General features: G+C 40.0%; 1 protein-coding gene across 2 annotated transcripts in view; it reads left to right on the plus strand.

Moving 5' to 3' along the window:
• Nucleotides 1-22958, plus strand: part of CKMT2 (creatine kinase, mitochondrial 2) — a 35208-nt gene extending 12250 nt beyond the window's left edge. For both annotated transcript variants that reach the window (XM_007066430.3, XM_043547416.1), the window contains 9 exons: nt 4649-4821; nt 7025-7223; nt 9115-9210; nt 10687-10908; nt 15148-15233; nt 17591-17714; nt 19882-20016; nt 20412-20537; nt 22728-22958. In XM_007066430.3, coding sequence (XP_007066492.2) covers nt 4670-4821; nt 7025-7223; nt 9115-9210; nt 10687-10908; nt 15148-15233; nt 17591-17714; nt 19882-20016; nt 20412-20537; nt 22728-22847 — 1260 coding nt within the window. In that variant the 5' untranslated portion in view covers nt 4649-4669 and the 3' untranslated portion in view covers nt 22848-22958. The remainder of the gene's footprint in view (nt 1-4648; nt 4822-7024; nt 7224-9114; nt 9211-10686; nt 10909-15147; nt 15234-17590; nt 17715-19881; nt 20017-20411; nt 20538-22727) is intronic.
• The last annotated feature ends 807 nt before the right edge of the window (nt 22959-23765 follow it).

Raw genomic sequence — 23765 nt, forward strand, 5'->3', positions numbered from 1 at the left:
ATAGTGCATCCTTGCCAGCAGAAATCATGTGAGATAGCTAAATATGATGGCCTGCCTAATGTCATTACCATTATCTGTTACTGGTGGAATAACTGTAGCCAACACAGACAATACCCTGGTTATTCTTGAAGGACTCATATTATATTATTGTGTCTCCTTCTATCCTCTACACATACAAGGCACATCACTCCTCCAGTCTGATCAAATACACCGAATGTATTTGTCCGTTGCTGAAGTGACAGCACAGGACACAGAAGTCAGAAGCATCCCCCAGAACTCTCAGTCCCCAGGTTAGGAGATGACTTCGGTGTGCTTTAAATGCCTGATCCAACACCACTTGGAATCAGCAGAAATACTCCCATTGATTTCAGTGGGCTTTGGATCAGGCTTTTAGTTTCTAGGACAGGGTGTGAGTCATCTGCCCGCTCATCAGTGAAGAGAGACTGACAATATTTGTAAAATGGGGATATTATTAATGCCATCGCTCACAAAACTGTTGTGAAAATAAATTCATTGCTTGTCAGTTATTTAGTTACAACAATAGTGAGTTCCACAGAGAAGCCCATGAGGAAATTAATATTTCCATATTCAATGCAGAGTTTGGATGGTGTGTTGTAACTAAGGCATACGGCCACATGCTGAATGATGAGGACAGAAAGGAGTAGAAAAAACCCACTGTATCATAAACTGCTTATTTGATTCTAATTTATGATAAAACATTCTACCACTGACAAGATTTTTTTCCTTCTGACATGCATTAAGGACCAGTTCTGCAAAGCATACTCACGCAAATAAACTCTTTGACTTTAGTGGGACCATTGAAAAATTGCTCATGTGAGTAAGAGTTGCGGGATCAAGCCAACAGGGAAAGTTCTGACACATGGGCATTTTCTTAATCAATATGTATTTTTAATAGTTTAAATAATGTGAACTCTGTAACATTTTCTATGGCACGATTTCAGGGTAATCTAAGATCATCAGAATCAGTTCCTTATGGCTGATCATGTCAAAATCAGAGGGGTAGCCGTGTTAGTCTGGATCTGTAAAAGTGGCAAAGAGTCCTTTGGCACCTTATAGACTAACAGACGTATTGGAGCATAAGCTTTCAGATGCATCCGACAAAGTGGGTATTCACCCACAAAAGCTTATGCTCCAATATGTCTGTTAGTCTGTAAGGTGCCACAGGACTCTTGGCTGCTTTTACATGTCAAAATGATGCTCTTTAAATGTGGTCTTTTCCCAGTACTCTGTTTTTGGACAAATTTTTACCATTGAGCAAAGAAGAAAATATTGAATCCTCTTTCAGTCGATATATCAGAGTTTCTCTCCTTCGAAGTGACAAAACCCTATTTTATATCATGCGTGTACTCAGGAAGTAGAGGAGACAGCTAAGACTTTTATTAGTTTTAAAATGCCCTTTGATACTGCCAAGTGTGCATCAGTATAGAATATTGGAAAGTTGGTGTCAAACTATTTGATCTAGACACAGGACATAAGACAAATCTGCCTTCAAACCTGTAAAGAAGTATGCAAGAATCATGCAAACTCAAAAACAAAACACAAGGGCATGAAAATCTATCAAACAGATTCAAACCCAATGAAAAGGCAGACATACTAGGTCATAATCATCATTAGACATGAATGGAAAGGGAAGTGCGGTACTTGACCATGATCTGATTAACCCCAGGGCTTCAAGATGGTGTTCAGAAATGAAAGCATTGTTTTCACTGAACAGATATCAAATGTTCTGAGGTGTCTTGCTAACCTCTTTAAATCCCTGAAATAAAAAAGGATTAAGGAATGATTAAACAGAAGAAATATATCCTTGAGAACACTGAAAAGGGTAACTGAAGGATTGCACACTGGGAAGATTCATGATTGATTATTGTCCTTCCACGCCTAACTTCATGTTTTCTTACAACCTACTCCATAGGTATTGAACACCCTTCCAAGCCAGATTTATCAGACCTCCATCCACCTAAACTCTTGGGGTGAAATCCTGTCCTCATGTAAATCAGTGGAAGTTTTGCCATGCCTGGATTTCACTCTCCAACCTTCTCTGAGGCCCACAATCACAAACAAAACAAATCAAATCCATTCAAAAATATTATTAAAGTTATTTCCCTCTTCTGAGTCCCCTAGCACATACCATGTTCTCTATCTGCCTTTTAGATTGCCAGCACTCTGGTACTGTAGCTGTACCGCTCTGAACACTTTGAGACACAATTAGTAATAATCGACTCTGTGTGAGCTCCTAAAAATATTTTGAGATTAATTAAACTTGGGCCTGATTCTCATTTACACCTAGGCTATGCTCCTGCAGTGGAAGGGGACCTTGAAGTGGATGCAGATTACACTTGCACTCACTTTAAGGCTCCTTTATGCTGTTAGATCAGTGAAAATGCAAATGAGAATCAAGCTCCTTTTCTTGAAGATGTAAAAGACTTCATTTCTTGAGAGGCAGCAGACTCTGGAGGAACTAGATCAAGTCTGACAGTCAGGAACTCCTGGGCTCTAATGTGGGTTCTGCTGTGGACTCACTGTGTGGCCTTAGTCACTCTACCTTTTTTCTCCATTGGTAAAGTGGAGCTAAGAGTATCTACATATCTACCTCCAATGTGTAGTGTGACTTTAGATCTTTGCAGCACTTTGGAAAATACAAGTGCTAAGTATTATTATTGATGATGACCCAATGTATTAAAAATGTATTAGCCTTAGACCCAGTCTTGCACTCATTTATATTAATGGCAAAATGTTCCTTGACTTCAGTGGGCAATTTATTTGGCAGAAATAACTTGTTCTTGCCAATAGACGTTAATTAAATTCCTATCTATTAAGAATTCTCTGGTAGCCAGTTATTTCCAAGTGCATTTTAATGAGGAAATCAGGTGGGAAAGAAGCACAATTTTTACTGGACTGCTTAAAAATATCCTTATGCAGAAGTAAGAATTTGTTGTGTAAATACAGAAACCTTCTGGGGTGTCTTAAGGAGGTTGGTATCAAGGATCTGATCTGTGAGCCGTTTAAATAACTGGGATTCATTTTATCCTAATTTATCCACAGGACTATTTTTACAAAACGCAAGGTAACTCACAGAATCACAGGATAAGAGAAATTTAAGCATCACTTACAAGTCCGCTTTATTTCTTGCAATTCCCTATGTACCTCCACGAACAAAAAATCTCTGTAAATAACTCTGGAGATCAAATGAGAGAGAGGTGAGGGTGAGAAAAATTCCCAGTTGTATCCTTCATAGGATAAAAGACTTATCAGATCTCAGCTCACTGGGGACTTCAGATTTATATAATTATTTATACAGTGCACCTAAGTGTGCTAGGCATTTATAGCCCTGGGTCTTTGCAGAGAATATGGCTGTCATGTGGAGTTATTTTCTATATGTCTATATTTTCACTTCTCATGAACATATGGTGGATTAAAGTCTATCAAAAATTTCCTGTGCATCTATCACTAAAAGTAATGACAGAAGCCCCAGTCCTTGGATCTGGCTAAGCTGTGCTTGGCTTAGTACATGTGGGGATAGGGAGATTTCGGCAATCTATGATTTCCTTTGATCCCTGTTTCAGTTAGAACAGCCTCAAGGGACTCACCAGCTGGCCAGTTAAGACAGGTGTAAGGTTGCTTTATGCCACCAGTGCAATGCAAAGCAGCCCTAATGTGGCCAAGGATCCAGCCAGGAGATTTGGGGGATTTATTTGGCAGTGTTTAAATAAAACTATGAAGGATGTTTGCGGATTTTATCAGATGAATGTCTGTCCCTGTCAAAAAAAACTTCTCTGACTAGTTGTAAATGATTTTGGGAGAAGTGATTTTAACTCAATTGCTTCCGGCATCCTGTTGTATTTTGAAATCTGCATTACGGACCCAGTGTGCAGGCCCTTACAGTACTTATTTGGGCAATTCTTATTTCCTTGAGTAGTCCCATTGATTTCTGTGGGAATATTTATCTGAGTAAGGGATTGCAAGGTCAGGCTTTAATATTTTTTTCCGAAAGCAGGCACTTGTTTTTGTGTGTCGCTACGATACCGGTTACAGGCAATGCCTGTCTTATATTGTGTATCATTCATCCATCACAAGAGACTATAAAGCTCCATTTATGCAGTGTTACATAAATGGTAATAATTAATAATATTTCAAACAGAATCTAAACCTCCTTGATATTTCAGTCTCATTTTCGGGTACACATTATTTGCAATGTTTTGTCTGCTATGTCTAACTTTGACATTATAACCTTTCCATGTGTCATGAACAGATATCACCATGTAACTATATTACTGCTATGAAGCAAGCTAAAGAATTGAATTATGACCCTAAAAGCCTCAAAACAGTTAATATAAATATGAGAGATGGGTGGGTTTAGAATGTTGTGTTCAATATTGCACTGAACAGATCCAATGATTTTTCAAGTCTATCAAAGGTTTATGTACAGAAATAGAGTAAATGCTAACAATCCTTCCTCTAGGCAGTACTGCAATACACATAAATAATAATTAATAATTGCCTTTTTTATTGAATTACTGTATGTTCCAGTTGTGAGAGTGAGCATTTATTTGGCATGTTCAGCATATTTGAACTTTAAGTTCAAATAGCCATCAAGTATGGTTTCATATAGGGTTATTTTGCCTTCTAGAAGCCTTAACATAGAAGAAGAATGACTAGCACATTTTCTCGTCTCCTGGCTGGCCGCAAAACTGCTGTGCTCTTTGCAACAGTTAGCACAGGGGCCTTAACCACCGGATACCTATTGAATCATCAGAATGTGAGAGCAGGATCCCATGAAAGACGAAAACTCTTTCCTCCAAGGTAAGTCATTTGGATTAAACCTTCCACGGAGCACCCAGCCGAAGTAGCTGCTGATGCTCTCTGTGGGACTAAGAGAGAAGGAATTGTCCCCCAGTAAACTGCAGAGCAGCTACAGAAGTCACCGTGGCCCAAATGTGGCACCTATGCATGTGGGAAGGGAGGAGCTGAGGAAGGGAAGATCCTTGTAAGTTCAAAATCTGAGACCAGGATCTCTCACTAGTAACCCTGGTTTTAGATAGATTCAAAATAGCATGAACAATAGTTTTCAAAACCAGGAAGTGTAGACGTGTGAAAATGTAAAAAACAAAACCACGCACACACAGATTGTCAAACCTCAAATAAAGTTCAGTTTTGGTTCACGTTTCAGGCAAAGGTTCAGGATGGTCCTCATTAACTTATCAGTCATCTAATTCCTAGGATTCAGAGTGGTCGCTGGAGTCTGTTTTGGGGTTTTTTTTTTGTAGTATTGCCACTTTACAGTCCTCAAAGTGGCAATACTACAAAAAAAAACCTTCAAAAACAGACTCCAGCGAGAGGCTGCTGAATTGGAATTAATTTGCAAACTGGACACCATTAACTTAGGCTTGAATAGAGACTGGGAGTGGATGGGTCATTACACAAAGTAAAACTATTTCCCCATGCTTATTTTTCCCCCCTACGGTTACTCACACCTTCTTGTCAGCTGTTGGAAATGGGCCATTCTGATTATCACTACAAAAGGTTATTTTTCTCCTGTTGATAACAGCTCACTTTAACTGATCACTCTCGTTATAGTGGGTATGGCAACACCCATTTTTTTCATGTTCTCTGTGTGTGTGTGTGTGTATCTTCCTACTGTATTTTCCACTGCATTCATCCGATGAAGTGGGTTTTAGCCCACGAAACCTTATGCTCAAATAAATTTGTTAGTCTCTAAGGTGCCACAAGTCCTCCTCGTTGTTTTTGCTAATTTCCAGGAGTAACTGTTTGCTCAGCCAACTATCTGTGTAGACTCTACTGGAGGGAAGTTTTTTATATTTTTATGCACAAATGATAAGGTGTTGGCCATGGTAGATACATGGAAGAGACACAACTGCTCTGCCTGAAATATTCCGACAGCAGCTATAAACTGATTGACTGAGCATAGAAGCTAAATACATCCCTGATCGGACTAGGTTGACCTCACTAGACTTGTATTAGCTTGAATTTGGTCCTATTTTTGAAAAATGACAATATGGGCCAGTTTGTGATCCCCTTATTCATACTGAATAGTACCATATTTCACAAATAGGCCCACTGAGGTTGCTGAGATTCCTGTTAGAGCAAGGTGCTACTAAACCAGGATAAAGATGTCACAATCTGACCCATTTAAAAGTATTACCAATGCTTTATCAAAGGACGTAGCACATCTTCACAGAGCCATAACTAGGGCATTTTTTCAGGTGGGGCAAGTAAACATATTTGCACCCACTACGTTTTTTCCCCACTTCATTTCTCTGCCCCATTTTCCCACCCCTATGGCTTTGTGCCCTGGGCAGCTGCCCAGCTCACCCTGCCCTGGTTACGGCCCTGCCACTTCACATGCTAAGAGCTGAAGATTTCTTTACTGATGGATTATAATACTATACAGCTTTCTTTAAATAATAAGATAATTAAAACAACTCAGAACTAGTATAAAAGGGCTAGATTTTCTGCAGGTATAAATCAGAATAGCTCCACAGATGTCCACAGAGTGACACTTTTTACACTAGCTGGGGATCTGGTCCATTAACTTTACTTGTACTTCAAGTTTTATCAAAAGCGTAACCAAATGAATTCCGTACATTGTTCGTTTTCCTCCTATCTGTGCTAGTGCTTCCCACTTCCATTGTAAATATCTTTATGTACTGCTAATGTAACTGGCACCAGTGCAGACTGGGGGTGGTGTTGATAAGAGCTTGTATGCTTTTGTTTCCTTTCTACATTTTAATGCCATGCATGTATCAAGCACCAGGCGTGCTTTTAAACTCTCTGCTATTTACCTCAAGCTTCCTGATCCACTGCAGAGAATAATATCCATCAATGCGTGGTAGAATGACACAACTTTAGTTTAAGAGAGGGAAACAAGCAGACCAAGTAAGCACTCTTTCTGTCCCCTCTCCTTCTGATATGTTCGTAACCTGGCAGAAAGGACCAAGAATTACAGTTTACCATGTTAAATGCATTTGTCTTTTTCACCCCTCAGTGCAGACTATCCTGATCTCCGCAAACATAACAACTGCATGGCTGAATGTCTCTCACCAGCAATATATGCTAAATTAAGGGACAAGATGACTCCAAATGGTTATACCCTGGACCAGTGTATCCAAACTGGCGTTGACAATCCTGGCCATCCTTTCATTAAAACTGTGGGCATGGTCGCTGGTGATGAAGAATCTTATGAGGTGAAACATTTTTATTACACTGTAATGGTTAGTTTGTACATTATACTTCATGAGCGCTTGTTAGGACAACACAGATCTTTCATGAGAAGTGCACTTTTAAGGTAAATAGCACACCAGAGTGTGTATAAACCACAAACCATATGGGTAATACTGGTGTTTTCTCAACAGGAGGTACAATGAATAGGAAACATCATTAAAAGAGCCATCTATAATGTTATCAAGGGTAATGAAGTGTGGGCTCACAGGAACAATATTTTATTTGCTTGCAAAAGCTACACTCCCTCCTGCTGTTAAATTCAGTTTGTGGCAAGACTGTGGAAACATGTCACCAAATTGAAATGATGTGGAAATTATACTGTAAAAAAACAAACATGGTAGAAGTGAGAAGAAATTTTCTTCTGAAATATGTGAGATGCTTGACAGCTAGACACTAGGCCTTTAGGGGCATGACAAGTACCAAAGATAGAAACATAGGATTAGGCTATTTTAATTCTGAAATAAGAAGTTTGAGACCTGGAAAAAACTGGCTCATTGTTATAACACTTTTCCAGATATTTAACATTAAAGTCAATGGGCCCCTGCCTGTATTACGCTAGAATTTTTATTATTCGTTCTCTTAATAGTAACAGCCAACATCCCAAATACTGGGATGCTAAGGATGGGGTTATGATACAGGTGACTCTGTTTCATCGGGCTTGGAGCTGTGACTGAGCCTCTTCTGTGGAAAGTGTAGATATCGTCTTCAGTACTCAGTCATCAATATGCATACACATAAGACCAAAACCTATACAAAAACCGCTTCAGTCCATCCAGCCAAACTAAAAAACTACAACAGAGCTCTAATTCTCCACTCAGAGGAGATGGGGTGGGGCCGGGCAGGAGAAACTAATTGCAGCTAAAGTTAACCACCTTAGAGCTCAGTGCTCAGGTATTATCAGCCTTACAATTCTCAGGGGAAGGATGGGAGCCAAGTCTATTGACCATTATTTCTCTCCTCTTTTCCCAACATTCCTCTACTAGCCCCCCTCCCTAAATCCTTCCTCTGCCCCATCCTGTTTAAACTGCTGATCTCATTCACCTACTGTTTTGAAATAAGGTGAATATTCTATCAAAGCACTACAAGTTAGAGAGGCAATGGAGTCTAATGGATAGGGCCCTGGATTGGACTGGATCTCAAGACACCTGGGTTCTATTCCTGGCTCTGCCACAGACCTGCTTTGAAAATCACTTTTTGCCTCAGTTTCACCATGCACCCTTTGTCTGATTTTATTTAAATTGTAAACTCTTTGAAGCAGGGATTCTCTCTAACACAGACATACTATGTTGCTTAAGACTCCAGTCTTCACCGGAACCACTATGTGCTACTGTAATACAATCAAATAGTAATAATAATAATAATTAATAATAACTGATTATACCAGTTTTAGACTAGCAGAATTCTGCTGATTTCAGGAGAGTTCTGATTTATTCTAGTTTAAGAGAAAGGAGAATCAGGCCCCATGTATCAGGCCCCATGTATCCTCTGATGATCTCTGGAGAGCAATTTTGCTCCAAAACCTCAAGATGGCTATCAGAGCAGTTAGAATCAAGAAGAAACATGAGTATACAATTATGAGATGTTAGATGAGAGTGTAACACACATCCCTAGAAGGATCAGCATCACTGGAGACTGAACCCAGGATCTCTGGATCACAAAGCATGAGCATCTCCTGGCTGAGCTAAAAGACCCTTTCTTGTCAGCACACCAGCTTTAGCAGACTCATCAGCCTCTCTGTGGTCCAGCCACTGCAGTCGGACAGAGATCCACGCTGTGTAACCATGGATTACAAGAGGTAAGGAAAATGGTGTTGAAAATACTCAATGCTGGATTAATACGCCTTTAACTCCACAGGTATTTGCTGAGATTTTTGACCCAGTTATTAAAGTGAGACACAATGGCTATGACCCTTATGTAATGAAGCATCACACTGACCTGGATGCATCCAAGGTAGGATCAAATTTTGAATCCTTAATCCTTCAGCTTCCTATCATGGAATGATATTCTATTTCATAGTTCAAAAAATGTTCCCAGCGCCAAAGAAAATGAGTGTAGGGATAACAAAGCTGTGATGTCACAATGACTGCACTTATCAATGCTTTATTCCCCCTTCCCAAGCAACTTTTTATGTAAAACATGGCACATGTAGAAAAGGATGAGACTGGATTAAGTGATGCCTGATTCTGTCCCCTGTCCCTCTTATGCAAGGCCCTGTGTAATAGGTGGCACATTACATGAACCTCCCCTTCCTTAATGTCCAGGCAGAACAGCATCCCTTCTATTATTTATTTAAATCTTAAACCCAATTTATTTGTAGGCTGATCCCAAATTTTACAATTTCAATGTGCTAAAGATTTTAGTTCTGGCCAGAGTAAATGAATTTTAGAACTGGAGGTATGGTGGCTGGGTAGGGGACAATTGTAGCTTTTGGCACCTGAAGAGTCAGGGGAAGTGGTTTCAAGTGTTTTGGTAAATAGGAGTCCGTTCTGAGGGTTTTGGTCAGGAGCTGGCATGTATTCCTCTCCCGCCCATATACACTTTGGGCATGGGCAGAGGTGACTTTAAATGTCTTCCTGGAAGCACGGCTGCTGCTGGGCTTCAGCCTGGGCTTGCTGCTGTTGTTATCGCTCGTTCATAATTTGCAAAAAGACCTATTGAGCTAACTCTGCTGGTTTTTCTGTTGTTCCACCAGTCATTTTGGGACCTCTTCCATTTTTCTCTGCGCATACAGTGTTCAATGCCACCCTGACAACACATGTAAGCAGGTAGCATTCCCACCCTGTTCCAAACAGAAAGCTGCATGGTGCTGAGCACCTCTATTTGGTTCTATATCGGTTTTTATACTACACTTACCACTGTAGTGTCTGACTGCTACTTTGACCCCAATCTAGCAAAGCGCTATGGGATTATTCTTACTTAAGTTAAGCATGTACTTAAGTGTTTTGCTGGATCAGGATCAGAGGTACTGTGCACTTTGCAGGATGGAGCCCAGAGTGCACGCACACACTAAATATGATCTAAATTTACCCACTTCCCTGGGATTTCCTTTATTGTTATCTTAGTTAACAAGAAATATAAGCATCACCTTGGGCTTGGCTGTTTCTAAGCAACTTCTGCCCTTGTCCCTAGTTCTCTGTCTTTCAGGGAGCTATTGAAACAATGTGATATATCTGGCTTGGAGTTAAGAGGACCCACCTGGTCTATTGCCACAGTGAGTCAGCAAAAGCACTCTGGATCTCCATGCATAGTGCTAGAACCTGACACCCTGATGCATCTGTCTGTTGCATTTCTGAGAACCCAATATTAGTTGTAATCATTTGGCTGAAGAGAACATATGAAGGGACATTCTTTACATAGAAAGGCAAATTTTAAACTTACTATATGTAAAATGGGGCACTATGTGTAGATTTTCATTTCTTTCATTAGATTACCCAAGGTCAGTTTGATGAGCGCTATGTCCTATCATCACGTGTACGTACTGGTCGCAGTATCCGGGGTCTCAGCCTTCCCCCTGCCTGCTCCAGGGCAGAGAGAAGAGAAGTAGAAAATGTTGTGGTCACTGCTTTGGCTGGGCTCAAAGGAGACCTTGCTGGAAAGTATTATAGCCTGACCAATATGTCTGAGAAGGATCAACAGCAGCTTATTGATGTAAGTACAAATTCCAATCTGGAGTCTTAGAAGATTTTCATTAATGTATATCATTTAATCACATTTATTTTTATTGCTGTCTTTCTCTCTCATGCATACTTTCCTGCTTACGTAATGAAGATACTTAGTTATAACAGTATTCCTGTAGTTAATGGTCAGTATGAATTTCTATTATAAATCCCAATTGTTTTGGCTAAAATATTGGCTTGGGCTAAAACTTTACACACACAGGTTGTATTCCAGGAGTGAATTTTTGCATCAAATTAAAATTATATAAATATGGCTACAGTCACCACGTTGGTCAATGGTAGCTGAAATCTGGGACCTTGTGGGTCAGTTTCCAGTTTGGAGCAGAAATTAGTACAGAATCAGTATTTTTTAGTGCTATTTGTTTATTTACAAAATGTCCACTAGTCCTGTTTTCCTGAACTGTGATAGGCACAAACACCATGCAGGCAACATAAGTCCCAATCCTACAATCACTAAAACATGTGATTTAAGGATTTGCATGGAGGAAGCATAAAGATTTTGGTCATGGATTTTTGTCATATCAACATGTTGCTGTATTCAGATGATTTGAGATATAAAGGTTTGCAAGTGCATTACTGGCATAACAGATAATAAGAATGTATTGGGTAAACTATTTTAAAAATCCACAAGATAATCAATAATATTTTGAAGTCCTTAAATATGCATTTTTGTGAGCCCCAAACAATGATTATATCCTATCAGCTGTATTTAAAGAACATTAGTCCATAAAATAATAACCAAAATTAAAGTATTAATTAAAGTAAAATTAATGTAACTACCATTAATGCTGCTACTTGGTATCACATTCAGATTCAGTCCAAAGGAATTGTTAAATCAGCACAAAACTGAAAGAATGGGTTAAGAGTTTATTTCATAGAACCATAGAAATAAGGGCTGGAAGGGACTTCAAGGGGTTATCTAGTCTATCTCCCTGTGCTGGGGCAGAGTTAAGTATCCCTAGACCATCCCTGAGAGGTGTTTGTCTAACCATTCTTAAAAACTTCCTATAACAGGGATTCAACCTCCCTAGGTAACCTGTTCCAGTGTTCAACTATATAGCTAGAAAGTTTTTGCTAATATCCACCTAAATTTCCCTTGCTGCAAGCTAAACTGATTTCTTCTGTTCAGCAGCTCCCTGGGGAAGGATCATTTCTTCTGTTAACTTAAGCATAGAAGGGAATGGTAGTAGAGAAAAGCATTTCATCCATAACTGATTCATGCTAGTTCCATCTGTCTGCTGGTACCTACAGGGGAAACTGGTACTGGGTACAGGTTGCACTAGGAGAGAGAAGGGGAAAACACAACAGGAGCAGAAGTGTACAGTTCTTCTGGTCTAATGGAAACGCAGTTTCATCATTCATGTAATAGGTATGATCAAGAAATGACTGTACTAAGGCCATGAATATACTAAGGCCCTGCTCCTGCAATGTAAGATAAACAGACGGACTCTGCACCTTCCTGGGTTCACTTTTAGTTCAGTGGGCCTCCATGCTGGCACCAGCAGGAGTCCAACAGGTACAGGGGCCTAAAATCCGAAATGGAGAAAAGAGTAAAGCTTACTCCCCTGTCTACATCATCTTATTTATACTGGACATCCTTCCTCCTCACCCTGCATCAGACCCTAGATACGTCATTTAAAAAAAAAATTGACATAATGGTCATTGAGGCTATGAGAGCTAAATACATTCCCTTGTTCATAACCTTCCCGCACGAATGTGAAAAATCAAATGCTTAATTGTTGGGGCGGGGAGACGGGAGAGAGGAGCAGGTCAGTGAGAAGAATCAGTTGAATGAGATTAGGTCTTTCAGCATGATACATCCCAAACTGTGCTGCCTAGTGCTACAGGTGTTCAAGCAGAAATAGAATCTCCCTTTGAGAAAAAGAATGAATTGGTGGTACCAAAAGGTACCAAACCATACACTATTTTAATTTCTCCCATGAAATCCTACTCAAAAGAAATTGCTAAAACAATACGCTCAAGATATTTTATTTGCAGGACTGCCACTAGACATTTTGCCACCCTTAGGCCCGCACTCTGAAAACTCTCTGTACATTATGGTTTGCAGTAATGTACATTAACACAGTGCTGGTCAGGCCTCAGCTGGAGTACTGTATCCAATTTTGGTCACCAATGTATAGAAAGGCTGTGGAGAAACTGGGAAGGATCCAGAGGCGAGTGACAAAGATGATCAAAGGCTGAAGGAACTAGGTATGTTTAGAGGACATGACACCAGTCTTCAGATACTTGAAAGGCTGCCATAAAAAAGATGGAGAAAATTGTTTTCTCTTGCCACAGGGGGCAGGACAACACGCAAACTTGGTTCAAACTCCAGCATAGCAGATTGAGATTAAATCTCAGGAAAAACTTCCTAAGTGTAAAAACCGTAGGACAATGGAACAGACTGCCTAGGGAGGCTGTGGAAGCTCCTTCCTCCTTCCAGATTTTCAAAAGGAGGCTGGATAGTCATCTGTCTTGGATGGTTTAGACCACCATTTCTCAAATCCGGCCATCAGCAGATTTTTTTATGGCCATGACAACCGCCAAAGCATGGGCGGAGATTGGGGGGGACGGGCAAAGCATCTGTACCTCCTTGCAGAGCCCAGCCATTGCTCCTCAATAGCTCTTATCAAGGGCAGCGAGATGCACCACGTTGGTGTTTGTTCTGGTGGCACCAGCAATGATCAGTGCCCTGCACTGTGTACCCTCCTTGGGGGCTCTGGACAGTGCCTCTGGAGACACAGGGGGCCGGTATGCGCGGTGCCAGAAGAGGCTTATCACTGGAGGCGGCTGTGTTTGGCTGCCAGAGCGCTCCCCTGCTCCCACCAAGCCAGGGCATGGGGAACTTGGGACTCCACAGGTAACTGGTAAGTTCCTAACCCACCTTCCCCAAGGCGGGCTCTCGGTGAAGGGCTGCAGAAGGCAGAGACAGAGGCAGCTTTGTCAGAGCGGCCACCAACAAGAGCTGGTTGCTGCACTCTGAGACCACCAAAAAAAAAAAATTGTTTAGACACACCAAATCCTCCATCTTGGCAGGGGGTTACACCAGATGACCCTTGCAGTTCTATGATTTTAACTCCCTGTGGGATGTCTTCCCTATTTTTTGTGGTGGTACCCACCCTGCATTCCCAGGAGACTGACCTCACATTAAGTAGTAAGGGCCATTGTCTGGCTTCTTGGAAAAGGTGTGTGCTCTTTTAAAGCCTAGCCAAGGAGTGACTTTCTACTGCAGACTAGATCAGTGTGAAGACGCTGACCCATCTCTCCCCCCCAACCAGGGGACCAGAAGAGAGGGGGGGACTGCAGGAAAAGCCCTCTTTTACCTGGACGAGGTGGAGCAGCACCCACCCTCCCAGCCATGGAAGTGGGTTTTGTCAGGATGTGCTATAGGCATTATGCTAATTGCTCCTTTCTTGGGGGGCTGGGAAGGAATTTTTCCCTCACTGCCGGATTGGCCAAGGTGAAGTGTGGGGGGGCTTCACCTTCCCCACAGAGGGTTTGGGGGTGCTTAGTTGGGCAAACATGAAACAGGAGTTAAGCTATGATGTCGCAACACATCATGTAAACATGGGGCAGGTACTCTGAACGGAAGGAATACAGTGATTAGATAAAATGGACTGATAAGGAGTTTACAGAAGTATTCTTTAAAGGAGCGAAAACGGGGGTTTCGGGACTCCTATGACTAGTACAGCCGGGAGCCAACCCCTCACCCTTTATAGCCCACCTTAACCCTCATTTGGTGAGGTCCCAGCCGCAAGTTGGCTGGGGACCAGGATGGGTAAAGGGGAGGGCTGACAGAAGCCCCCTGGATATATGTTGAAATGATTATAAAATACCTGCACTGTGCACGTTTATCTGCCGGGTACTCCCAGACATTTAAGAATAATGTTGTGGCCTAATTAAACCACGTCCAGTTTTTCCTGTCCTTCTTCCAGCATAGCCAGACAACTCTCCTTTATCACGCCTAGCCAAAAATTAGCAGCAGTGAGAACTGGTAGTCACCAAGCCTCCGTCTCCAGAAACACATCTGAGTAAAATGTTTTCTATCTGCAGTCGAGGAACTTCAGCTTTATGCAACTTATTTGTATACCAATGACTTTCTTGGCAGTGTTAAATGTTCAGAACAGCATTACTTCCCTGAATTCAGTTGCTTCTTTCTCTCTTTATCTCCCTCCCTCTTTTTCTCTCTCTCACACATTTTGGCTTTCAGGACCATTTCCTCTTTGATAAGCCAGTGTCCCCTTTGCTAACATGTGCTGGGATGGCACGTGACTGGCCTGATGCCAGAGGAATCTGGTATGGCATGTGAAGTGTGGAAGTTTGTATCATGTGCAAGTGATTTCATTACCTCTCGCCTTGCTTGTCCTAACACTGCAGCTGCCATTCCCTGATACTGACTACATACTTAGCTACCTTTAAAAAATGTTTTCTTTATTAATTGTTCAAGGAAATATAGAAATAAATAATACAACAAACAAGGCTTTCCATTAATGCAACTGTCATGATCATCAGCCACAACACAAGGGAATATAAATAAGACTATTGCTTTAGTCTTTTAGCTTCTGTTTTCTTTTTTATAAATAAAAATTCAGCACAAAAGAAGGGCCAGCGAATGACCATAAAAGACAAGTTATAAATGTAATCTAAAAAGCATGAATGAGCTACCTTAAATCACATGTATGAGACCTCAACATTGCGTCTTTTCCCCTCATTTTGTTGCTGATGTAATATTTTTTCTATCAGAACTGTGATTAAGCTTTCCTTCACACATGCAGAATAAACTGAAGGAGTGTTACATTTCCATTTTTTATCATTACATGTTCTGCTACTTAATGAACACACCAACACCCATCATTTCTTGGAATTAGTTGGAAGATGCAATTCATACACTTTTAGTGAGGCAGATCTTTGTGTGGAAAAACCTTTGCATGTATTGCTCCACTCCAAATGTTTTTGTAAATTGTGTCAAGAAAAAATTATGTGGGACAGATTAGATTATGTTTGACAGCATCTCCAGCATTTACTGTGAATATAGCCAAACCAACTTTATGTAGGCCCCATCCAAAGCCTACCTGAATCCCACAGGAGTTTTCAGTTTCAATGGGCTTTGGATTAGGCTCCTGGTGCCCAGAACAAAACCTTAAACAGGTTTTACTAGAAGAATTATAAGGATAACAAATGGGTACGTAGATTTTATGAATTGAACAGAACACGTGCAAATAATGCATGTAGCCCCAGTGCATCACCTGAATAAACCAGATCTGTGTTTGCACATTTTGCATGTGAAATATAACTTGCTGTAACTGGAAAGTGACACTATGAGCTGGAATTTTAAAACTTGGTCTCTCTTATTGCATCACAATTTGTAGATGCAAAGAATTGTGGGCAAAGTTATATGTTAGGACAATTTAGCCTCAGAATGAAATCCTGGCCCCACTGAAGTCAATGGCAAAACTCTCATTGACTTCAGTGGGCTCAGGATTTCACCTTATGGGTGGGAGTTTCAAAAGCGCTCAACATTATCCTCACTACTCTCCCTATGGTCAATTATACAAGTTCCATTTAATTCAGTGGGAGCTGAGTTAGGTCAACACTGATCCCTTTTGAAAATCCCATCCTAAATGGCAGATGGTGACTGCAAAGCAGGTACTTGGATATTTAAGTATGTCTGCTTTCACCCACAAATAACTGTCAGGACACATTTGCACCCGCAATTATTTGCATCAGCAAATTTCAAGTACAAAAAAGGAGGCCCAACTAAAGCCAGGCTAAAAGTCAGGCCCTCTATGGGCTTTAAATCTTAGCCCTACTGTGCTTTTCTCCCGATGTATTATTCAGACTGTTTGTATGAACAAGTCTCAACCTATTGGTCACAATTTATCTGATTCAGGAAGACTAATCCAAAGGCAGAGAACGTGAAGAAAAGCAAACAATAGTGATCCCAGTTCCTACTTGTCACTTTAAAAGCATGACCATAACTTATCAATTTGAAGCAAAAGTGGATACCTTATCTCCAGGCACTTTATCTTGAAAGATAAGTCAGCATCTTTATTAATGTACTTTCTTGAAGCAACATTTAGCTGCCTTCTCCCAATGGATAATTTGATTTATATGCCAGTCGTGTGTTACCAAGTGATATAAAAGGAACTAGGATTTGATTTAGAAGAGAATACAGTTAAATAGGGTCAGGTTGCCAGGCCCCAGGCAGCGTGTAAACATCAGATTTTCTCACTTCAGAAAGCTCTAAAATCAACGAATAACTTCCCCAATGATTAAAGATGCAGAACTCTGCTTCTCCAGTTCCTGGTTCCCCTAGCTGTGTGTTTCTACGGATATGTTCTTGTTAGAAGACAAAGTGTACTTTCTAGTGCAGCATCAATACAACACCAGTGTAATCAATAAACAGTGCTGTTATCATTGTGACCTAAGGAACCTGAAGGATTATGTTACTATTGGTTAGAGGAATGAAACTGAGAAAGGCCTCAATAGCTCTTATTCTTAGCCCCGTCACTCTGATATTATCTTGCAGCACTTGTCCTGTGCACAGTCACAAGCTAGGAAAGGAAGGAATTGAAATTAAACTGAGAATGATGAGAATTATTTCTGACGGCTTATCCCATTCTTTAAAGACACAATTTTCTTCTCTCAAATAGGCATAACCATGACAAAACATTTCTTATCTGGATTAATGAAGAAGACCATACCAGAGTGATTTCCATGGAAAAAAGTGGCAATATGAAAAGGGTGTTTGAAAGATTTTGCCGTGGTTTAAAAGAGGTAACAACTCAGGCAGTTTGAGTTTTAATTTTTATTATTCCTGTTTGTTAGTCATTAAAGTAGTGTCACCACTCATTGATATGGTTAATACTGAATTCCCTTTCACTGTTTTTAGCAACAAAATTTAAAAAAATCAATCCAAATTATACCCCACTTGAAAAGCAACAGTAACAAGGAAGTAAAGACACTGTGTTTTCATATTGTTAGCCAAAATGTAGGGACAATCAAACCCTAACAGTGCCAGAAGTTTTACAAAATCTAAAATCAACTGAAATTTTTCTCTTTTACTAATTTCAATGGCAATAGTTATTTATAAACAAATATGCATTGCCTTGCAGTGTTTTTCACCCAACCTATAGCACTGAGAACCTGAAAATGAAATTTGTTAGAAAAATTAAACCGACGTCCTTCAATTGATGAGAGAAATATAATAAAGGAAAACAGCCAAAACAGTGAAAAATAGATTGGATTTGTAAAATTCTTTCAAATTCTGACACAAGGAAAGATGATATATGTTGGTTTAAAATTACACACCAAAATCTGAGATTTTTAGGACAGCAAAGTCTTGTTAAATACAAAAATTGCAACCTTAGGCGCTGGGCTTGGGATAAATCTATTTAGGCTTTTTATTTCAAGTTTGCCAAAAACATATAAATATGAAGAAAAAAATCCATGTTAAAATTCTGTGAAGGTTATAACATACATCCAGTTGAGCGAGGCAATCCAGCTAAGACTGTAGGCTGGATCTGGTCCCTGATGTAGCCCATTGTGCTGCTCTGGCAGTGAGAAAGGGCCATCAAAGCTGCCTTAACTGAGCAGGTGAGGATTCCACCCTGCATCTTGTAGCAAGGGCATAAAGTGCATGCTAGGGGTGTGGCCAAGGGGACAGGACGTTCCAGAACACTGCTGCACTCCAGCTGATCCATAGATGGTGCAACTCTTGCTTGTGGGCTAATACCAATTGATGTACTGGGGACTGGCTTGAAACATAGAGGATCAAGCCAACACAAAAGTGACTTACAGATGCCTTTATGCCCCTCCTCTTCTCTAGAACGGTGTGGGCCCCAGCATCTGGTCCATGTTCTTCTCAGAGGCATTTATGACACTGTACTGTGTTGTACAAGGAGGTAGTGCAATGCAATTCTTCGAGCCAGGGACTAGGAGTCATGGCTCCTGGATTTTATTCCCAGCTCTACCGTTGACTCTGTAATTATAACTCCTAGAGTCAGTGGATATGAACTCCTGTCATTTGACACAGGCAGAAATCTTTTGTAACTCTGACACATGGCATATGAGTGAAGCCAGGAAATAAAGACTCGTCTCTTACTAGCAGTCCTGGTGTTATTACAGACTCCCTAGGTGACCTTGGGGAAGTCCTTTAACCTCTCTCTCTGTCAGTTAACTTATCGGCAAAACGAGGATACTTAGTTACCTTCCAGGGGTTTGGTGAGCCTTGAATAATTAATGGGCCTGATTCTCCTCTCACATCAGAATTGCACTGAAACTGCATTGAATTCAATGGAGTTACTCATGATTTGCACTAGTAGTGTTAGCAGTATTGTCAAACTCAAGGATTCAAAATTCAAGTGCCAGGACTTGAAAATCATGAATTTTTTAAAAATAATAAATTTTGGGTCCTTTTATTAGCTCTCTGGTGTTTGACCCTTTAGGGTTCATGATTTACAGCTCTTCTCCACCATCACAAAAGCTAGAAACTTACTTTGATTTCAAATGAAAGTTGAGATTCTTGTGTAATTACCTGACTCCACAATTTAGGCTTTCAGAAAAATATCAAATATCCCAAGATTTGCAATAAAATCACAAGATGACAACACTGTGTATGTGACAGGAGAATGTTTATAAAGTTCACTGAGGATATTGGATGAAAGGTGCTGGATACATGCAAAGATTTATACCTCAACCATAGTTTCATTTGCACATAATCTTGTGTGTTTTATATACTTAATGGGCCAAACTCTGCCTTCACTTACACCTATGCAACTCCATTGACATCAGTGGATTTTTGTGGGTATAACTGAGGGCAGAAATTGGCACTGTGGGTTTAATAGTCAAATTCATGAAAGACAGCAAGAATTTCAGATGTCAGCAACATTGTCATAAGATGAGACATTCGTATGCAGCAGTTTTCTGGTTTTTTTACCTGCAGGTTGAACAATTAATTAAAGAACGGGGCTGGGAGTTCATGTGGAATGAACGCTTAGGATATGTTCTGACCTGTCCTTCCAACCTGGGAACAGGATTACGTGCAGGAGTTCATGTTAAACTTCCAAAACTCAGCAAGGTACGTAAGCCATTAAAACGGCTGTGATGTAAATCAGGTCTTCATCTGACTCAAAAAGGAACAAATGAAAAAAGAACAATTCACAGTGTTAATGTACTTAATATTATGTGTAACTATGAGGCCCCCGGGACAATCTGTGACAAATTGTGCATATTTTTATCCATCAAATTACTGTATTTGTTATGTGAATGAATCTATTCACCCAGGCACTCAGGCACCCCAGCCACTCAGGCAGCCTGTATACCAAAGGCAGTGGAAAATATCCATCCCTGCAAGTCTTCCTGGAGAAACTACTGAAGTAACTGATAACAGTATTTCCAGGAGTCAATACAATATTATATATAATATCAGTATATCCATAAAGCCTGTAAATAAATAAATGTCTCTTGTGCTAGGATCCCAGGTTTTCAAAGATTCTGGAGAATCTGAGGCTGCAGAAACGTGGCACTGGTGGTGTGGACACAGCAGCTGTGGCAGATGTGTACGATATCTCCAACCTGGACCGCATGGGCCGATCAGAGGTAATACGACTTTTCTAGTTTTAAACTCAATGAAGCAGATCCTCAGCTTGTGCAAATGGTCATAGACTCATGGGAGTCAATTAACTTCAGTGGAACCATTTACTTCAATGAAGCTATGACCATTTACGGCTACCACTCTGAAACCTGTTACTCACATGTGTAAATGTTTGCATCACTGACCCCTAAGTCAATCAAAATATACGAGACCATGAAAAAGGTCCAAGTATACAAGAATGAAAAGCATATTACAAGATGCTATACATATATGTGTAAGGAGCTATATAACATTTTGAAACGTTTGTGTGCTTTTTGCTAATTTTTCATTAATACAAATATTTATATTGCATAGTTCATTTACATAGGGTTTTAAAAACATGGCTTAAGCCTTTAATCCCTTATTCATGTGAAGATTTCAACTGGTCAATGAGGCTATGTGTGAGTAAGGACTAATCACGTGAGTAAGGATTTGAAAGACGAAGCCTATATCTCAGACCTATTTCTACCCTGAAAAGCTTTCAATGTAAATAAGACATGGCAAACACACACAAGAGGATAGAAATGTTTTATTATAGAATATATATTTTTCAGTACATAATAAAATAGATTTCATTATGTGATAAACCTGTTTGCAGAACTAAGTTATGTCCCCAATGGCGCAACATAAAGTTGTTTGGGGTTTTTTTGTTTCAGTTACTGGTCAATGCAAACTTAATACGAAATTATTTTCATCCTCACAGCTGCAAAATCAGACCTCTGATTTCCCAACACAGCTGGTCTGTAAAGACAATAAAACAAACTGCTAAGCTACTGAAATGCTTTACAGTAAAAAACAAATCCCTTCAAAATCCATTATTGTCCCAATAAAGAGACACTGGGATTTAGCTTGGGTAATCAGTTTTAACAAACCAGTTATTAAAGATTGCTAATGAACCATTTCATGAAGATTTTTTTAAAAATAAGTTACACAGTTTGCTACCTACTCTAAAGTTCATAACACCAGGGGAGCTGGTACTGTCATGCCACAGGGTTTGGTAAAACTCTCCCCTCTCAGACTCACCTTGTCTTTTTTTTTTTATTATTCTTTAATAGTTTTTAAAGAGACTACACAAACGCATCTGTTGCTTACTGTATGGAATTGGAGGTTCTGCTGCTGCTTTTGGGACAAGACACTGGGTCTGATTCTGATCCCACTTACAGCAGTGTGACTCAGGAGTAACCCCACTGAATTCAATGGAGTTATGCCTGGTGTAAAACCAGTATGAGTTTAGAATCAGGCCTACTGCCAGAGAAATGTGGATTACGGGCTTGATATTACAGTTGCTATAAAGGCAAAACTCCCTTTAGAGTCAATGGGAGTTTTTTTCTGCATAAGAGCAGTTGGTCACTTGTTGTGGTAGCATCAGAACAGCTCATTGGCAACTGCAAGGACTTTCCATTCTGAAATCATGCAATAAAAGGATGACCATAAAGTAGTCTGGTCCTATTCTGACAGCTGATAAGAGGAAGTGTGAAACACTCCTTTCCATTCCGAATTTGAAAGATGTTTCATTACTACACCCACAAGACAACAGCCCAACAGCCATTTTGCTCACTTCAATATTTGATGATACTGAAAGAACAGTCTAATGATTTTGCAAATCCATGACATCTACAGTCTATCCTTAATATTTTTCTCTTATGAGGTTGAAGGAGCTGAAGACTCTCACAAAAGAATCCTTCTGATAGGGATGAAACCAACACTTTGTATTAAGGGTCCAGTGAAAACCTGTAATATGTAATTGAGAATAATAGTCTTCCCATAGATTTTCTTGTTCATCCTATAGCAGTCTATAGAAGGGCTACGGTTCTTTATCTATAGGCTGGTTCAAAAAGCCTATAGATGGGCTATCATTTTCCATTGAATTCTATAGAAATTTTCCATCAAGGGAGTGGGGGAAGGTGCAGCACCCTAGCAGAGGTGGATGGATGGAGGCATTAAAACTGTGAAAGGTATGCCTTCTGGGTAATGCTCCGAGTATGCTGGGAAGTGTGTAGCCAGAACTCCTCCAACACAGACATCCTGACATTGGAGCCATGCCGCTACTTAGATATGCCCTGTTTGGAGCTACTAGCTCTGTTGGCACATAACAACATAACACCGTAACTCACATAACGTAACATAAATATTTTGGGTATTTTTTCCTATCTAAGGTGGAGCTTGTCCAGATAGTTGTTGATGGGGTCAATTATCTGATTGACTGTGAGAAGAAGCTGGAAAAAGGTCAAGACATCAAGGTACCACCACCTTTGCCCCAGTTTGGAAGGAAGTGAGCTTGTTACAGATGATTAATAATTGATGTGAAATATGTCTGTTGTTCTGACAGAAAATTATTTCTGTATATCTCAGGGTATAAATAAAATACTGAGAACTTGTGAAATAAAACATTACCTGATGTCTTACAGATTGTCTGTCTGTTTTTTAGTAGCTGGTTGGGTTGGCAACAGTTAACATTCAGAAACTGACACTGTAAGTAACATAGTAATGACCAATAAGTAGATTTTAATGATTGATAGATATGAAAATGCTCACGTCATTTTCTAACATTATCATCCAAGTCTCCTATGATTATGTATCACTTAGTATATGAAATATCTTTGCTACTAGTTCTACTTGGTATTATATACTAACAGGGAAAGTCAGGAAATCCTGCACAATGAAATAAACAGCCTAGAAAGTTTACCAGAGATTAAAAAGATTATGGATGATCTCATGCTGTTCTTCCATTACTGTGAACTTCTCATCCCCCTGCTGATCATATGTAAATGGAGCTTCCATTGTTTTTGATTCTTTTTTCCCTCCTGTCTGGGAGAAAAAACCTATTTCTCCCTTTGTCCCCAGACTTCAAAGCATATTATCTGTGAGTATTCATATTTCCTCAGAAAGCATTAATACATGCATTTCACAATATTAATCACCAGTGTGACATTATCTTTCATAAAAGACCTTACTTGATACACATTTATAATACAGTAATATACATAATTGGTTGATTCAGTAATTTATTATTTGAGGTACAGACCCCTGCAAGAGGCTGCCTCCTGCACTTCCAAGGTTGATGGCTTTGTTTACCTTTTATGTAAATGTACCTTCATAGTCTTTGCCTGGCAAACTACAATACATCCTTTGTCTAAGGCAGACAGTGCTTATGCATTGCTTGCCAAACACAATTCTAGCACATATCTATAACT

This window comes from Chelonia mydas, chromosome 5 (assembly GCF_015237465.2).
Source record: "Chelonia mydas isolate rCheMyd1 chromosome 5, rCheMyd1.pri.v2, whole genome shotgun sequence".
NCBI classification, from domain to species: domain Eukaryota; kingdom Metazoa; phylum Chordata; order Testudines; family Cheloniidae; genus Chelonia; species Chelonia mydas.